The sequence below is a fragment of the Lissotriton vulgaris genome, chromosome 7 (assembly GCF_964263255.1).
Source record: "Lissotriton vulgaris chromosome 7, aLisVul1.2, whole genome shotgun sequence".
Taxonomy (NCBI): domain Eukaryota; kingdom Metazoa; phylum Chordata; class Amphibia; order Caudata; family Salamandridae; genus Lissotriton; species Lissotriton vulgaris.
This window is the reverse complement of record NC_141695.1, coordinates 706,901,779-706,916,067: the sequence shown is the minus strand read 5'-3', so window position 1 is coordinate 706,916,067 and position 14,289 is coordinate 706,901,779. Positions and strand designations below refer to the sequence as shown.

At 40.5% G+C, this 14,289-nt stretch overlaps 1 protein-coding gene across 1 annotated transcript in view; it reads left to right on the top strand.

Annotated features, from left to right (window-relative positions):
• PRKCA (protein kinase C alpha) overlaps nucleotides 1-14,289 on the top strand; it is a 1,234,993-nt gene that overhangs the window by 704,325 nt on the left and 516,379 nt on the right. The window contains exon 4 of the mRNA XM_086930938.1: nucleotides 9,019-9,130. Within this exon, the coding sequence (XP_086787064.1) occupies nucleotides 9,019-9,130 (112 nt within the window). The remainder of the gene's footprint in view (nucleotides 1-9,018; nucleotides 9,131-14,289) is intronic.

Below are 14,289 nucleotides of genomic sequence, written 5' to 3'. Positions count from 1 at the left end.
GAGAGGAGAGATGTTTTACAGCGATAACATGAATCATTCATGCCTTTCCAGGCCCAGCAGAACACCGGGGCTGGAAAAAAGAGTGAAAGATTGAGCTCAATTCGTTGCCGTCATTCCGCAGCCTGCAGCAGCTCCCTGGGTTTTTATGTCTGCTGTCAATCAAGGAGGAGGGCGACACGTTTCAAAAAATGGATATGTGCGTCAAGACAGATGGGACTATTCATTTAGGAGACACTGCGATTTCCTTTCGATTTTCTTCAAACCCGCTGACAGTATTTCAGCAGGAAGACTTAATGCGCAGGGATTGCTAGTGTACAGAAAGAGAGGCAAAGCGAGTGAGAAACCACATCTGTTCGGTTACATGGAGGGTTTGCAAGGAGTAGCATTCACCAAGTGTTTATAAGGAGGACTGGTGGTTATGCTTTGCAGAGTTCTATATGCACGATTAGAAATAGTGCAGAATCCCACATTGCGTTGTATGCGCCCAACACGGTATGACCAAGTATCATTACACAGAAAGGTCTCTGGCACCTCCTTGTTATCCCCCCCCCATATACCTGGTCACTCTTTACCCTGGTGGGCTTCAGCTCACTCAACCCCTGTGCTTATGTCCAAGGCATTCTGGTTACCTTGACACACACGTGTGTGTATGTGTTCTACTTCCTCACCCATTCTGGATGTATGGGAACAGACAGCGGTCACACCTTTGAGAAGGGAGAACAGACAGCGGTCACACCTTTGAGAAGGGAGAACAGACAGCAGTCACATCTTTGAGAAGGGGGAACAGACAGCGGTCACGCCTTTGAGAAGGGGAACAGACAGCGGTCACGCCTTTGAGAAGGGGGAACAGACAGCGGTCACACCTTTGAGAAGGGGGAACAGACAGCGCTCACGCCTTTGAGAAGGGGGAACAGACAGCGCTCACGCCTTTGAGAAGGGGGAACAGACAGCGGTCACGCCTTTGAGAACGGGGAACAGACAGTGGTCACACCTTTGAGAAGAGGGGACAGACAGCGGTCACTCCTTTGAGGAAGAAACCTCAACACGTCGCAGGTGTCCAGGTTTGTACCTTCTCTGCTGACCACTGTGTTGCTCTACTTACTTTCTCATTTCTCTGATTGGCTCATAGGAATCTCTGTATCTTTATATTTTGAGTCTTTGACTATCAATTAAATAACAGTAAAGCACTGCTGAGAATCAGCAAAAGACAGTAATAACAAATACTTCCGAGGAAATATTTCTCAATACAAATGTTAATGTTGTACGTTGAATACCACAACTAATAGTAATGCTGTTAGAAGTTTTATTATTATTCTGTGTAGTCACATGGCCATTGTGTCTTTTGCTGAAATGGAGTAGAGCGATCAGAACGTTAATTCCTACCTGAAGTTTCCAGCGCAGCCCACACCCTTCTTCACCCGCCTCCCAGACGCCTGCCTGTCTTGCACAACCGCATTTGCCTGTTGTCCTCACCTGCACAAGCTCTTTTGCCTGTTGTCCTCACCTCTCCACTAATGGCCCCTGCAAGGTCCATGGCACACAAATCCCTTCTTAACCGCCACCCAACCCCAGGCTTCAGATGCTTTTGACCCCGACCCCTTCATCACTGTGCCTGAGTAGGACTCCTTCAAGAGCTCCTTCATATTATCCTTCAAAAATCAGCTCCATGGTTCTCTGTTCCCTCTCTGCCTCACACCGACTAAGTCCAATATATCTTGATGAACTCTATTGACCTACGCAACTTCTTCTACCACTTTACAACCCATCCTTCCTCCTGCATGGGACACCTCCCATTGTCCTCTGAACAGTATGACTGCTGACGATGCCTACCGGACAAGGAAATACTAAACAAATGCCTTTTATGGATAAATTAATCTGAGGAGGGTTCTGCAGAGCAAACCAAGATGGGCGTGTCATTTAATGACACACAATCTAATCCTTCCACCAATGCATATTGAAACATAGAATTGACATATATGAAAGGAGCCAGTTTGAACAACAGAACCTGAAATGGCTTTCAGATGCGCAATACGTTAAGTCTGAATATTTGTATCATATATTCACTTGGCCATCCAACTGGCTACAACTGAGAGGGGCCTGCAGCATTTTGAGATCCCAATGATAGATACATTGAAGGGTTCCCATCATGAATGGAAAGAGCAAGGAATGGAGAAGGTGCTTTCTTCGGCCATTGAGGCAAACACAGTTTGCAACATGAGGGAAACTGGCCTCAGAAGTTCGGGATGGAACCATCATCACCAGTCCAGTCGGACTAAACAAATCCATGAAGGTGAGAGGGACTGGTTTGGTTCCTTGAAGCGTGTAGGACAGGTTCAACTGGGACCAAGAGTACACCTCTGCCAGGCACATTTCAGATGAGGACTAGAATGTATTTCTTCTTAGTGTATTCCAGTCACCATTGATGCAAGAAAATAAATGAAGCCCCCTTCGTATAATAAGTTGCTCACATAAACTGTCAGCAAATGATGTGCACCCGCAACTTCAAACAGATCTTAGAGGGGGCCCGATATCGTAGACTGTGAGTGAACAAGCTGCTGGCATCTGGAGAGCAAGAAAACCGTGACCGTCACCGAACTGTCAGAACTGGGTCTATTCCAGGACTCAGCTGGAGCATCATCATTTACATGGTTGTCGAGGAGTTACCTGGAAGTGCCCACCATCCGCTAGAGCTATACCTTCTAACAAGCACTTTCAGACAACCATCACTACACACCAAGGGTTGTGATAAGGTGATGCCGCTAATAATCAGTGAAGGCAGACACAGCACTATGTAGCGCCAGTTGCCCTACTCCCTGTAATTTATTTTCTTGCAACCATAATGTTGGCATCTTATCTCTCTGTTTTTGACCCATACCAACTCATGGCACTTCAACTGACCATCTATGAATGTATTGCCTGGTGTCTTACAAAGTAGGAGGTAATGGAAACCCAAGTTACACTCATGGTTTGACAAAGATAGCTTGACCAATGTCTCTCGCCAAGAGGCCTTAACCCCTTGCGTGCGGCGGGAATTCCCCGCCCATGCTGACTCCGCCTTGCGCGGGCGGAGTCATGACGGAACGGTTCCGTCATCAGCACAGCTCACCCGTAGCTGATGACGGAACCGCTCCGTCATCAGCATGCAAGGGGTTAAAGAGCTGGGCCCCAGGAGTTATAGGAAGTTGCAAGAGGGGATTTAAAACTATCATAGCAGAGAAAAAGAAAAGGGGAACTTTTTAGGTGGCATGACTCGTGGCCAGGCCCACTGGGATTATGCAATTGTGCTGCTGTGATTTTTGCAAAATTATAGATTTGTCGCATTTGTCACATAATCTATCATCTGCTGTGTAATGTGCAGATTATAACCCCAAAAATTAGTTTGTTTCTAGCTCAAACGTTACCAAAAATGCAGCGACAATGTTGCTGTGTGCTGGAAGGCCTTTTGCAAAACTGGTACTAATGAGTTGCAGCAAATGCTTAGGCAGTGTTACCAAGTTTTAAAATGAATAAATGGAGTAATACTATTTCAAAATGTGGCACATTATGCTGCTTAATTTGCCTTTTCTTGCCGCATAATTTACTCAAACCTGCAGCATAATTTGGCCCTCTCCTGCCACAATTCCTGTGGCCCTCCTCGTGGCCCTTACAAAATCTTGGCAGACGTGTATAACGCAGAGCCTATAGGTATGGGCTAACTACATTTTACTTGTAAGCAATGCAATGCTGAAAAGAGCCTCTTTATCCCAAGTTCTTAGTTGGGCATGGAAAACGTGCTCTTAGATAAAGGGTTGCTAAAAATAATCCAGCAACTATCGCCCAATAATCCTTTGGAACAATGCCCAAGAACACATGCCATCCAGTCACGTCTTGTGAATGAGGTGTGGGTATGTGCCAGGCACACTTTAGTTAGTTGACAGCGAGTAGAACCGGTTCCTCTAGCTGAGCAAGTTTTTTTCTATGGTTTACACAGTTGTCCTGTAGGGTTTGTCTTGGCCTCCCCCCAGAGTCTCTCGGAGCACAGCACAGGATTGTGGATTACTCGCCTCCAACAATCCCATTTGTCATATACTCACGCACGGGCTTTGCTAACGTCCTCTTGCTGCCTGGTCTGGTCAGTGGTGTGCCTCGTTAGTGCTGTTCTGCTGTCTCTACAGTGGTTGTATGAGGATCTTGAACTAAAAGTTTACTTAGTAGCCAACTCTTGTTTTGCTTTTTCCTAAGATTGATATAACCCTGTGATACCAAAGGGAGCAATTATTAGAAATTGATAGATTTGTTCTCTTTGCATTTTATGAAATGTTTTGTGACTTAATGTCAGACATTTTATGGGGCACGAACCCATATATTTTATAAATATATAGAACTGTACCAGGCCAAACTAGAACTAAAAGTTCCTATTTTTACCAACATGTTTTTCTCATTTCTAAGAATTCACATGTTTATTTCTTTAGGAATCCAAGGGCTGTAATGTATATGGCAGTTCGTTTTTTTTTTACAGTGCCTTCCGTGAATATCTTGATGGAAATCTCAGACCATGTTATTTTTCAGGCTGCATATTTATTTGATATTTTCCAACGCCTTATGAAATGTAGCAGTGATAAAATGACTGCTGCATGCTTGGTTTTCAAAGTCACTTGTAATTCAGCATTTTCCCAGCCTTTGCACGTCTTCTGCCCAGTTTACTTTTTCGTATCAAACACCAGCAGAGCACACTGGGCCAGTGGCACAGAAGCAGAGCTCAAAACAAATGAAGACCATCATTTATTTTAATGTTATTGGAGGTATGTATACATCATGGACCTGGCCTCGGGGCGCAGCACAGCACTTTCGACAGATTTAGGCACCACCTGAAAAATGAAATGTGCAATAGTTGCTATTATGATAACGAGCAAGCCCATTTAAAAGGGCCTAGTTATTCGAATAAAGAGGTTACTTTGGATTTATTTGTTTCATTTTTATGCCTGGTGTAAAGTGAGGTGTGGGCTGCGCATAGGTACACTTACTCCTATAGAAGACCCTTCTGTAGGATTGTGTGAGCTGTCCATGGGAAGACTTTGGTTCCCATATAGCTGATCCTTACACAACCTGCCACGTAAAGCCCCAAGGTCTGCACTGCTTTGTAAACCAAGTGTGGTGGATCTGTTCTTCAGATAATACCCCAAGAACATCTTCCCATGACAACATTGAAGAACACACAACAGATGCTTTCTGAAGTGTTTGAGTTAAGTTCAACAAGGATTAAAGATATTTGCACAGTAGGCGTTCCATTACCTACCTTTTTCCTTTTGCGGTCCAGATATATTGTAAACTAAACACTGGTTATGCTGTGTGTAGAGTGGGAACCTGAAATGTTTTCATGTGTGGAAATGTTTTTATATTTACCACTGTTTTACAGACTAGCGACAACGTACTTTGAAGTAAAAATTCAGTCATAAAATATTCTTGGAAGTTTTCTCAAACAAATTACAACCCACAATCCCGGTTTGGTTATTTTATTCTCTGGTTGTTAATGTAGTTTTGTGTTTCTTGCTTAATAAGTCTAGGATATCCGCTATTCTGTGATAAGTGACTGTATATCTGCAAGACGGGTGACTTCATTATCGATAAAATAAACTGAATTGCAACATTTTTAATTGTGGGTCTTCTGGCTTCTGTCTCCAATTGTTAAATACCCAAATCTTTAAATCTCTGAATATCACAAGGAATTGCTTTTTTATCTCCTCCACTTTTTAGACTTCAATACAGTCGTGGAATACGGTCCTAAGTGGATGATAGTTGAATATGTAATATCTGCCACCAGGCATTGAATGATCGACCGAGACTTTTGTTCCAAAGATTGCGACAGATATACATCACTGTAGTAAAATTAAAGCTTTACAATTTATCATAAACATCATATAAAACAACAAGTTTGTTGGATTACACACTCTAAAGTAAGTCAACACCAAAGAAGGTAGCACCCATACGAACCAGCTGCCTTTCAGCTACTCCTTTCAATGTTATATTGCTGTTTCTAAGACAAGGATCGTATTTTACAATTTGAAAACATCAATTGGAAAAAGAGATCCCGGCATATTAATGAGGGTTTAAAATGGTCCAGTAGCCCAATTTAAAGGGTCAAAAGCCCATTGTCACATCTGTAAATAAAAGTTAACTATTGCTTTGTAAGGGAATTAACAAACCATTAGAAACTTTGATTACCAAGGCTGAAGAGGATAGCGAGTGAGAAATCGAAGATATATTTTTGGACTAATTATATTAGTATATCTTCATTTTCCTCACTATGTCATGTTTACAATGAATCAGCTCAACTGCACAGACTCTGAAAACTTTTTTACAGAATGAAAAGTAAAAGCAAGTAGTGAACCTTTTAGAGTCTGTTGAAGATGAAGTGCATTGAAAAAGCTGTTAGATTGTTCAAGGGGCAATTTGCTTATCCATTGAACTTCGGAACCAGCAAATGCAGAGTAAACATGTTAAACGGAATGACTTAAATGGTTCTCACAAATAAGTTGTCATGAGTTGAACTGCAATAAATGCAGAATAAAACCGTACCGCAATTGACATGGAACATATGAGGTGTTTTAGCAGTCTTTGTAATTGGCTTTCTTTGGAATGTTGCTAATTTTTGACCCAGTTTCACTTTGTTGATTTTCTTCACAATTGCATTTTGCTTTGCTATATCCTTTTCACTTTCCAGCATTTTCCCCAAACTAAGCCTCGAGCTCAGCTCAGACTACCCAAGTTTAGAACAATGATTGTTTAAGAAGGCTTTAGCTTATCTCTGTGAGGTCAGCCTAACTAGGGAGCATTGACATAGCAAAAATGCAAGTTGCTACTCATATTGACGAGATCAGAATGTAACATATGGGATATTGTAGGAGAAAGGAAATCAAGAGTCAGCCCTCATACCTAGACTGCATCTAAAAAACAAGGAATGGAGACCTATTCATGGATGGGCGTGTTAGAGAAAAGTGAGTAAACTATCAGACAAAAAAAGAATCATAAATTTCTGAATTTTGAAACAGTTAAATTGCATTCAAAACTGGTAGACATCAACAAAAATTCAAATGGAGATCATAAGGTAAAGGTAGAATGTATTGAATATGAGAATCTGGAACTTATCAGCATAGAAGTGAAAATGTAAGCCAGGAGAGGACAATTGAAGAAGTAGTAGTAGGCTGTGGAGAGGAAGGAAAAAGGTCTTTCAGGAAAGCACTGACAGTGTGGCAGAAATGTGTTGAATTCAGAATGCCTAAACTGAATGCAAGGGTGGATTTGTATATTTAACTTTATGCTATTTTACACGTTGCAAATGTTTTCTCACAGAGAAGCCTCTTTCCCTACACCCCACCAAATTCAGATGCATTTTCTCCCTTAAAATATACTGACTCTTGCAATTGATAGTAGAGAATCTGTGAGGTTTCAAGCACAGGAAACGACATGAAATTCTCTGACTTCCCACAAACTTATGATGTTGTGGGTGTTTAGCAACATTTATAGGTGACCCAACCCAGAAATATTCCCCAAAATAGTCCTCAACTTCGCAATTCGATGAAAGACGAGCAGCATATGCTGGACATTAGACAATATTGTCTGTTCACCTATTTCTAGGTACCTCTCAAAGTTGTTTTTTAGCTTGATCCATTATGACTTATATTAAGATGCATTCCTGATGCACACCTGTTATATTAGCCATACATTTGCAGAATCACTCAACTGCATACCACAACGTTCTGAAAATATCAGAGTTAAAACATTTGTTTAATATCCTTGTATGTGAAATTGGGATACTTTGCAAAATTTCTGCAGTATTTACAATTTAGGTGTAAGCATAGAAGGGTTGAATAGTTTGCACCATATATGGCTCACTCTAAATGTATAATAATGTGGGTGTTCACTCATTTGCATGGAATTTCCCTCACTACCTCTCTGACACTCCACTGGAAACCGTGATTTCTAGCGAACTAGATGTCACGACTGGGAAGGTTTGTCCAGGCTCTGCATTGTAGCTCGCCATCTGAAACATCAACAGTTCACAAATTGTGATTGCTACTATGTCAGGCATATGCAATGTTAGAATTTTTAGATACACAATTCTGACTCATGAATCTAAAGTAATTTTTGAATTTGTTCCTAGTACTTTCCCATTTTCGTGTTTGCCACTGACCACAACCAAAGTCACCCTTTTAAAATTTCCTGTGGAACTGTGCATGTTGAAGCAGCTTGCACTGAATTACTTTTCACTTGGCTGGGGTAGATATTTAACTAGAGCAGTATGCTTTTTTCCGGGTTTGAATTTTTCATACTACATCATACCACTGGTCGTTAGTCTCAAAATAGCCCTGAGAATGGAGAAAATGCACTGATCCCACAGCAAGTTACACTTTGTAATAATCCTTTGAAAAATACTTAATTTCATTTTAACCTCTATCATTGCTTAAAAATGTTGTAGGTCGTTGAGTACTTCCATATATTGATTACAAAAATACTGTTCAAATACATATTGTTAGCTTACCTCGAATTATCATATTTTATAGTTGGAATGGAAGATGCTCCCACATCTGTGAGTGTTCTCTGTGATCTAGGTGCAGATGTACCAACATGCTCCCATAGACACAGAATGGAAAAAAGCCTTTGCTGCTTCAAGCCCTTAGTGATGCTGCTATTACATTATTAAGCCACTGTTCTAAAAAGAAATGCAGAGTTTTGAGGTGACTTACAAAATATTTAGCTCGTGGCTTTTCAGATTCCAGTGAAGTTAATTTTAAAAAGTGATGAAAGAATAAGTAATAATTAGTTCCACTGAGGATGAAATTGAAGCTTCGAGGGTGACAACCAAGTAAGCTGTAGTATGTTTTGTGTGACATCCCTAAAATAAATGTGTATTCTCTAGGTGCACATTGCCTAAATATTTTCTGGCCCAGAGTTGTTGCTATGTTTTTATCACTGGACATGATTTATTGTTCTGCTTTAGGATATCCTTTTTCTCAATTGTTTTTTTGTTTCCATTTCTAGGACCCTCGAAGCAAGCACAAATTTAAAATTCACACCTATGGGAGCCCAACATTCTGTGACCATTGTGGGTCGTTACTTTATGGACTTATACATCAGGGGATGAAATGTGAAAGTAAGTACATTAGCAAGTGTTAATGTGTGCATGTTCACACACACAAATGCGCAAAATGAACACAACCTCTTGATTTCTGGCTTACTTTCAAATTCTTTCTCTTTTGATGATGTCTCCCTATGTTCTTTATTTACTCAAGTTCCAGCAACAGTATTTATATATGAAATGCCCACCGCACCTAATTACTTTTCCATTGTACACTGCTTTGAAGCTATAATTATTAAACAACCTTGATGTTCCTTAAGAAGTTCATAAGTCTAAAAATGTTAAATCTTAAGCAGTCAATTCTGGATTTCAGTTGTGTGATATACTGGATGGCCTATTGTGATGAATAACATGCATATTTTACTTTGCAATTGCATATAACTTTGATCTATACAATGTAGTGAGACAAAATACTTCTGTTCAATTATGGTTGCTCTTTTGACCTTGCTGTGAACATAGTATCCATATAGAATATTCAAGTAGTACATCCAGAACCTCATTTTGCACATCACGTTGGTTTGAGGATATGGAGAATGGCTATTCACCTAACAAGATGGCTGAAGCTTGAGTGCCGACCAGACTGTTGTTACTCAGGGAGGGTGTACAGCCTTTACGACGCGGCTGTTACACCTCCGTGCCGTTACAACGCGGTCTTTTCAATGCAAGTCGTTACCACGACTTGCGCTGGAGGGCGCTGCAGGACAAGGAATTTTTTATTTACTATCCAACACCTTCCCTACTGTACGTAGACTGGTGTTGGAATAGTAAATTAAAAAATTCCTAAGTCCACACCCCCTCCAATGCAAGTCGTGGTAACGACTTGCGCTGAAAAAAACCGCGTTGTAACGGCACGCGTTGTAAAAGTACGCGTCGTAAAGCCGTACATCCCTCAGGGAGATACCCTGTTAGCACTGCTTGAGGTCTAGAATTCTAGTGGAATTAGCGCTGTTGGTGCCCGGTGTGAAAATGTTTGTTAGCGCCCCCCCATCAGTTGTGCAGATAGTGACCACCTCCACCACAGATTCCCTCAGCACCACCTTTTAATAATGGCCCTCAAGTCTCCATAAGCACTCGCTTTCAGTTTCATTTAATTAGTTATGTAGCGCCACTCATACTGGTTTGGGTTGTCAGAGCACTTTGCATCACACACACATTACACAGAGACAATCAATCATACGTGTGTAAAACAGTGTGCAGGAAATAAGCCAGAGGAATACAAAGTGTTAGGCAGTATATTTCAAGAGTGCTAATCTGGAGAACCAGAGGCACAGAAATAAATATGGAACACCATAGTTGGGGGTGCTCTTTAATAAGAATCGATTTCTACCCAAATAAATCCTTTTTTGCAACATTCATCTAAGCTCTAATCTATTCTTTGCAGTTTGCATGCAGTTGTTTTATGGAAGTTAATAATTCACTGTTCTATATTAGGATTTTAACTTCTAAACTGCAAGTAACAAAAGGATGTCTCCGAAAAGCGGTAACCAATTGACCTGTTTACATTATGTGCGTGGTACACGATATTTGCAGCAGGCATATTAATCCTTTGTATATGATCTCAACTAGACACAACAATGATCTCTCTTCAGGAAGAAAGCTAATCTCGGGAGTTATCTTGACATTTGTATTGTTGCTGCAAGACGCTGGAGGCAAGGAAAGCAGCAGCAGGTGCTTTTAAAACCAAAATCAACTTGCAAACTCTGCGCCCCCGATTCCGAATACAGCACCCAGTGCGGTGGCACAGTTTGCGCCACCCTAGAGCTGGTCCTGCGAGTGGGTAGCAGGCTTAGTCTCGTGCATCTTCTAACCACATGCCTCCTCGCTGTCTGCCATAGCAATATCTAAACCATTTCAAAGGAATGTCTGAGACCTAGCTGTTGACAGCAGATCGTTCAGCAAAACAGCACGATCCACAATGTTAAGAGCAACCAGCATGTCTAACATGATCAGAAAAAAGGGAAGAACTCAGTTGGCTTGGACCATACCACTATTGCAGACCATTGCTTAACCAGATTTAATGTACCCGACTGATGCTCAGTCATTTTCACAGCCATCACAGGCCACAGTAGGTCGTAAGGCAGATTAAAGTTGTTGAGATATTTTGGAACTTAACAGGGCTTCTTCAGTAATTAAGTAATTTTCTATGTTTACGAAAGAGTTGATTAGCCATTTTTTTCATATAAATGTAAACATAAACGATAAAAAACATATTAACATCTCATACAATAGTATACTCCAATGACTCGTAAAAATACAATTTTCTTTACAAATGTATCAATCTCAACAGCCAACAGGATAGTCTTATATAAAGTTCAGATGCTGTCTGTCGAAAACAAACACATCAAGATCCTAGAAATATCAGCTAAAATAATTACAAATGCTCAGTCAGAAAGGGACATACCAACTTCAGTATGTCCTTTTGTAAATATTCCGCTGCTACCGAGACTATTTCCTCTCGTTTCCTTTTTTTCGTTTGCTTTGGTTATCTGTATTCCAGATTCACTTTTATCAGCAGTCTTCTAGACAAAGCCTGTGACAATGAAAACTAAATTGCTCGGTTCTTAGGTAGATGAACTGTAGCATTAAAAACGTTCTTACCATCTATATAGCTCTTTTTGCTGACAAGCAAACCAGTTGTTTTAATTTAGCATTATTTAAAAAAAGCAGGTTAGTAGACCACAAATCGCTAGCAACAGCCCCAATTATTCATCTTAAAAAAAGCATGACCAACTGAGCAGGCTCATGCCGGTTTAGGTATCTTAAGTTCAATTAAAGAAATGCGTTGGGGTTTCAGTTAATTTACAGAAGAATATTAGGGAGAAATGAAACACCAGTATATTTGATGGACATGAGCCCAATTCTAAATTCAATGCTTCCATTATTGAGCTCACGCGGAGGGCGGAAGCTTTCTTCTAGCACGTCCCTTCTAGGTGAAAATAATGAATGTTTTAGTTGAGTATTGTGGAAGGGTAACCTTACAAACCTATGATCGCTATAGTGCTTTTATACACCTTTATTAGAGGGGCCACGGAAAGGCCCACAAAAAAACAAGTCAATCTAATTGATGCTGCAATTATAGAGCATGCCTCAGTTTGCATAATGTACCATTTTGGTGCCCAGGACAAATTAAGTGTAAAAGCTAAAGGCAGGTACTAGTACTGGCAGGCTGTCCCATGTCTTCGACATCTCAGGCTCAAAGATGATCTTGGCTTCCCCAAAGGCTGATGTGGTTCTTTGTTCTATTACATTTCAGAACAGGTATAGCTCAATAGCTCAACTGTTTGTGTAGTTAGCTTTGAAGCATGATTGGAGTTCAGGCCATCATCCTCATCCTCTGCATAAAGTATCACCTTAATGAAAGACGTAAGGGTCATTGCTTGGAAACTTCTTGAAGCAGTTAGGAGTTTGGGAAGAGCTAATACACATAAAAAGAAGCGTTGGGATTCCAAACACCCACCCCTTCAAATCATTTGAACTTTGAATCTTCACACCAAGGTGCCCTTGTTGGCCACGATGAATCTTGGTCCAGGTGTTTCTATGCATGTGGTGGACAAGAATACCCCAACTCAAATATCTCAAGGACGTACGTTTTTGCCACTTGACAATACAGTCAACAGTATGAAACAAGCATTTGCAATGTAATAGGTCTCGCATATATGAGAATTTGAGCTATTGGCATTGTAAAGGGCAATGCCTTTTATGTATGTGTTGTTATTAAAACAGATTAATAAAAGGCATTGTCGTTTAAAATGCCAATAGGTTAAGCTCTTGCAGATGCAATACCTATTGCATTACAAATGTGTGCTATAAAAATTTTGTTAGGAGAGAGCAGGCAGGACAAAGCTATTTGAAAAAAATAGTGTTCAGAGGCTGTAATTAAAGGCTACTGAGCAACAACACGTAACGGGGGTGTCGCTATAAGAGGTTATAAAATGAGACAAGGCGGTACTAAGGAGGGACCTTTTGACCAATGAACAGCCACAGTTTACAGTGGACAATGACGGAAGCCAATGAAAAATTTGGGCAGAGAGTGGGTGGAGCTTCAAGTCCCTACCTCAATACAGCATGCCTCGCAGAGCAGTGCATGCGCTGCCCAGACTCGACCTTAAAAGCATGAAAGGTCACAAAACCGACAGAAAAGTGATCCATTGTTTCCTGCTATTGACTTCTGCACCAGTCACCAAAAGCAAACACATTAGTCTTGTATATACCCTTGGTGGATACCTGCTTAAGCCACAGGAATAAGCTTGTTTTCCACTGGAATAGGCCATTCTTCGTGCACCCATGCTTCAAGATGTTATACTAGTAAATCTGCAAATATTTTATTGGCTAAAACAAAATCAATATTTAACAAAATGAGGAAGTGTACTTTCTACTTCCTTTTAAATGTGGGTGCTCTGTGTGACACTGTTCAGGTATCAAGGTAAAATACTCTTCCTGCTGTATAAATGAAAAGGATTGGTATAATTCCACCCACCTTTACAGCGACCTCTGACTTATAGTGCTGGACTGCAAATCAGAGTTCACCGCATAGCTATTTCTAGAGGTCTGTGATATTTCTGAAACTAGAACTGAGTTTGGAAATAAGGTGTGACTTGCATGTTCCTTGACTGGGTTAACTAGCTTACAAGGTTGACCTGAGTGGATGAAGTACCTAAGCCCAATACCTTCCACAACTTTGCGTTGTATTTTTTTCAGTAGCTACATCCATCTCCAACTCTTTCCTCCATTTTGTCTTGATTTTTTATATTCATTATTCCTAATCATATAATCAATCAAGTCTGCAGCTGAATGAAACACTAGATAATACCACAGTTTTAATGTAGTTGCGTTTTCATGGAATTTCATTTCATATCAAACCAGTTATTATTTGGAAGATTACTCCCACCAGATAGAATTGTAACCAAGATACCTGATAATGGTTGCTTCAAGGTATTTCATCTTGGATTATTTACCTGGCAAATTGACATTTTCTTTTTTTTAACATATTTTATTGCATTTTCTGTGTACCTCATCAGTAAGTATCTAACATATATCTGTTGTGCACAAGAAAATAGCATATTACACAAAATGCGACATCTACAAGGTACATAATTTTTGACACAACCAAAACTTCACCGGCTTGTCCCCGTCCCCTATATAGGCATGCATCATTGACTACCTGTATACATTAA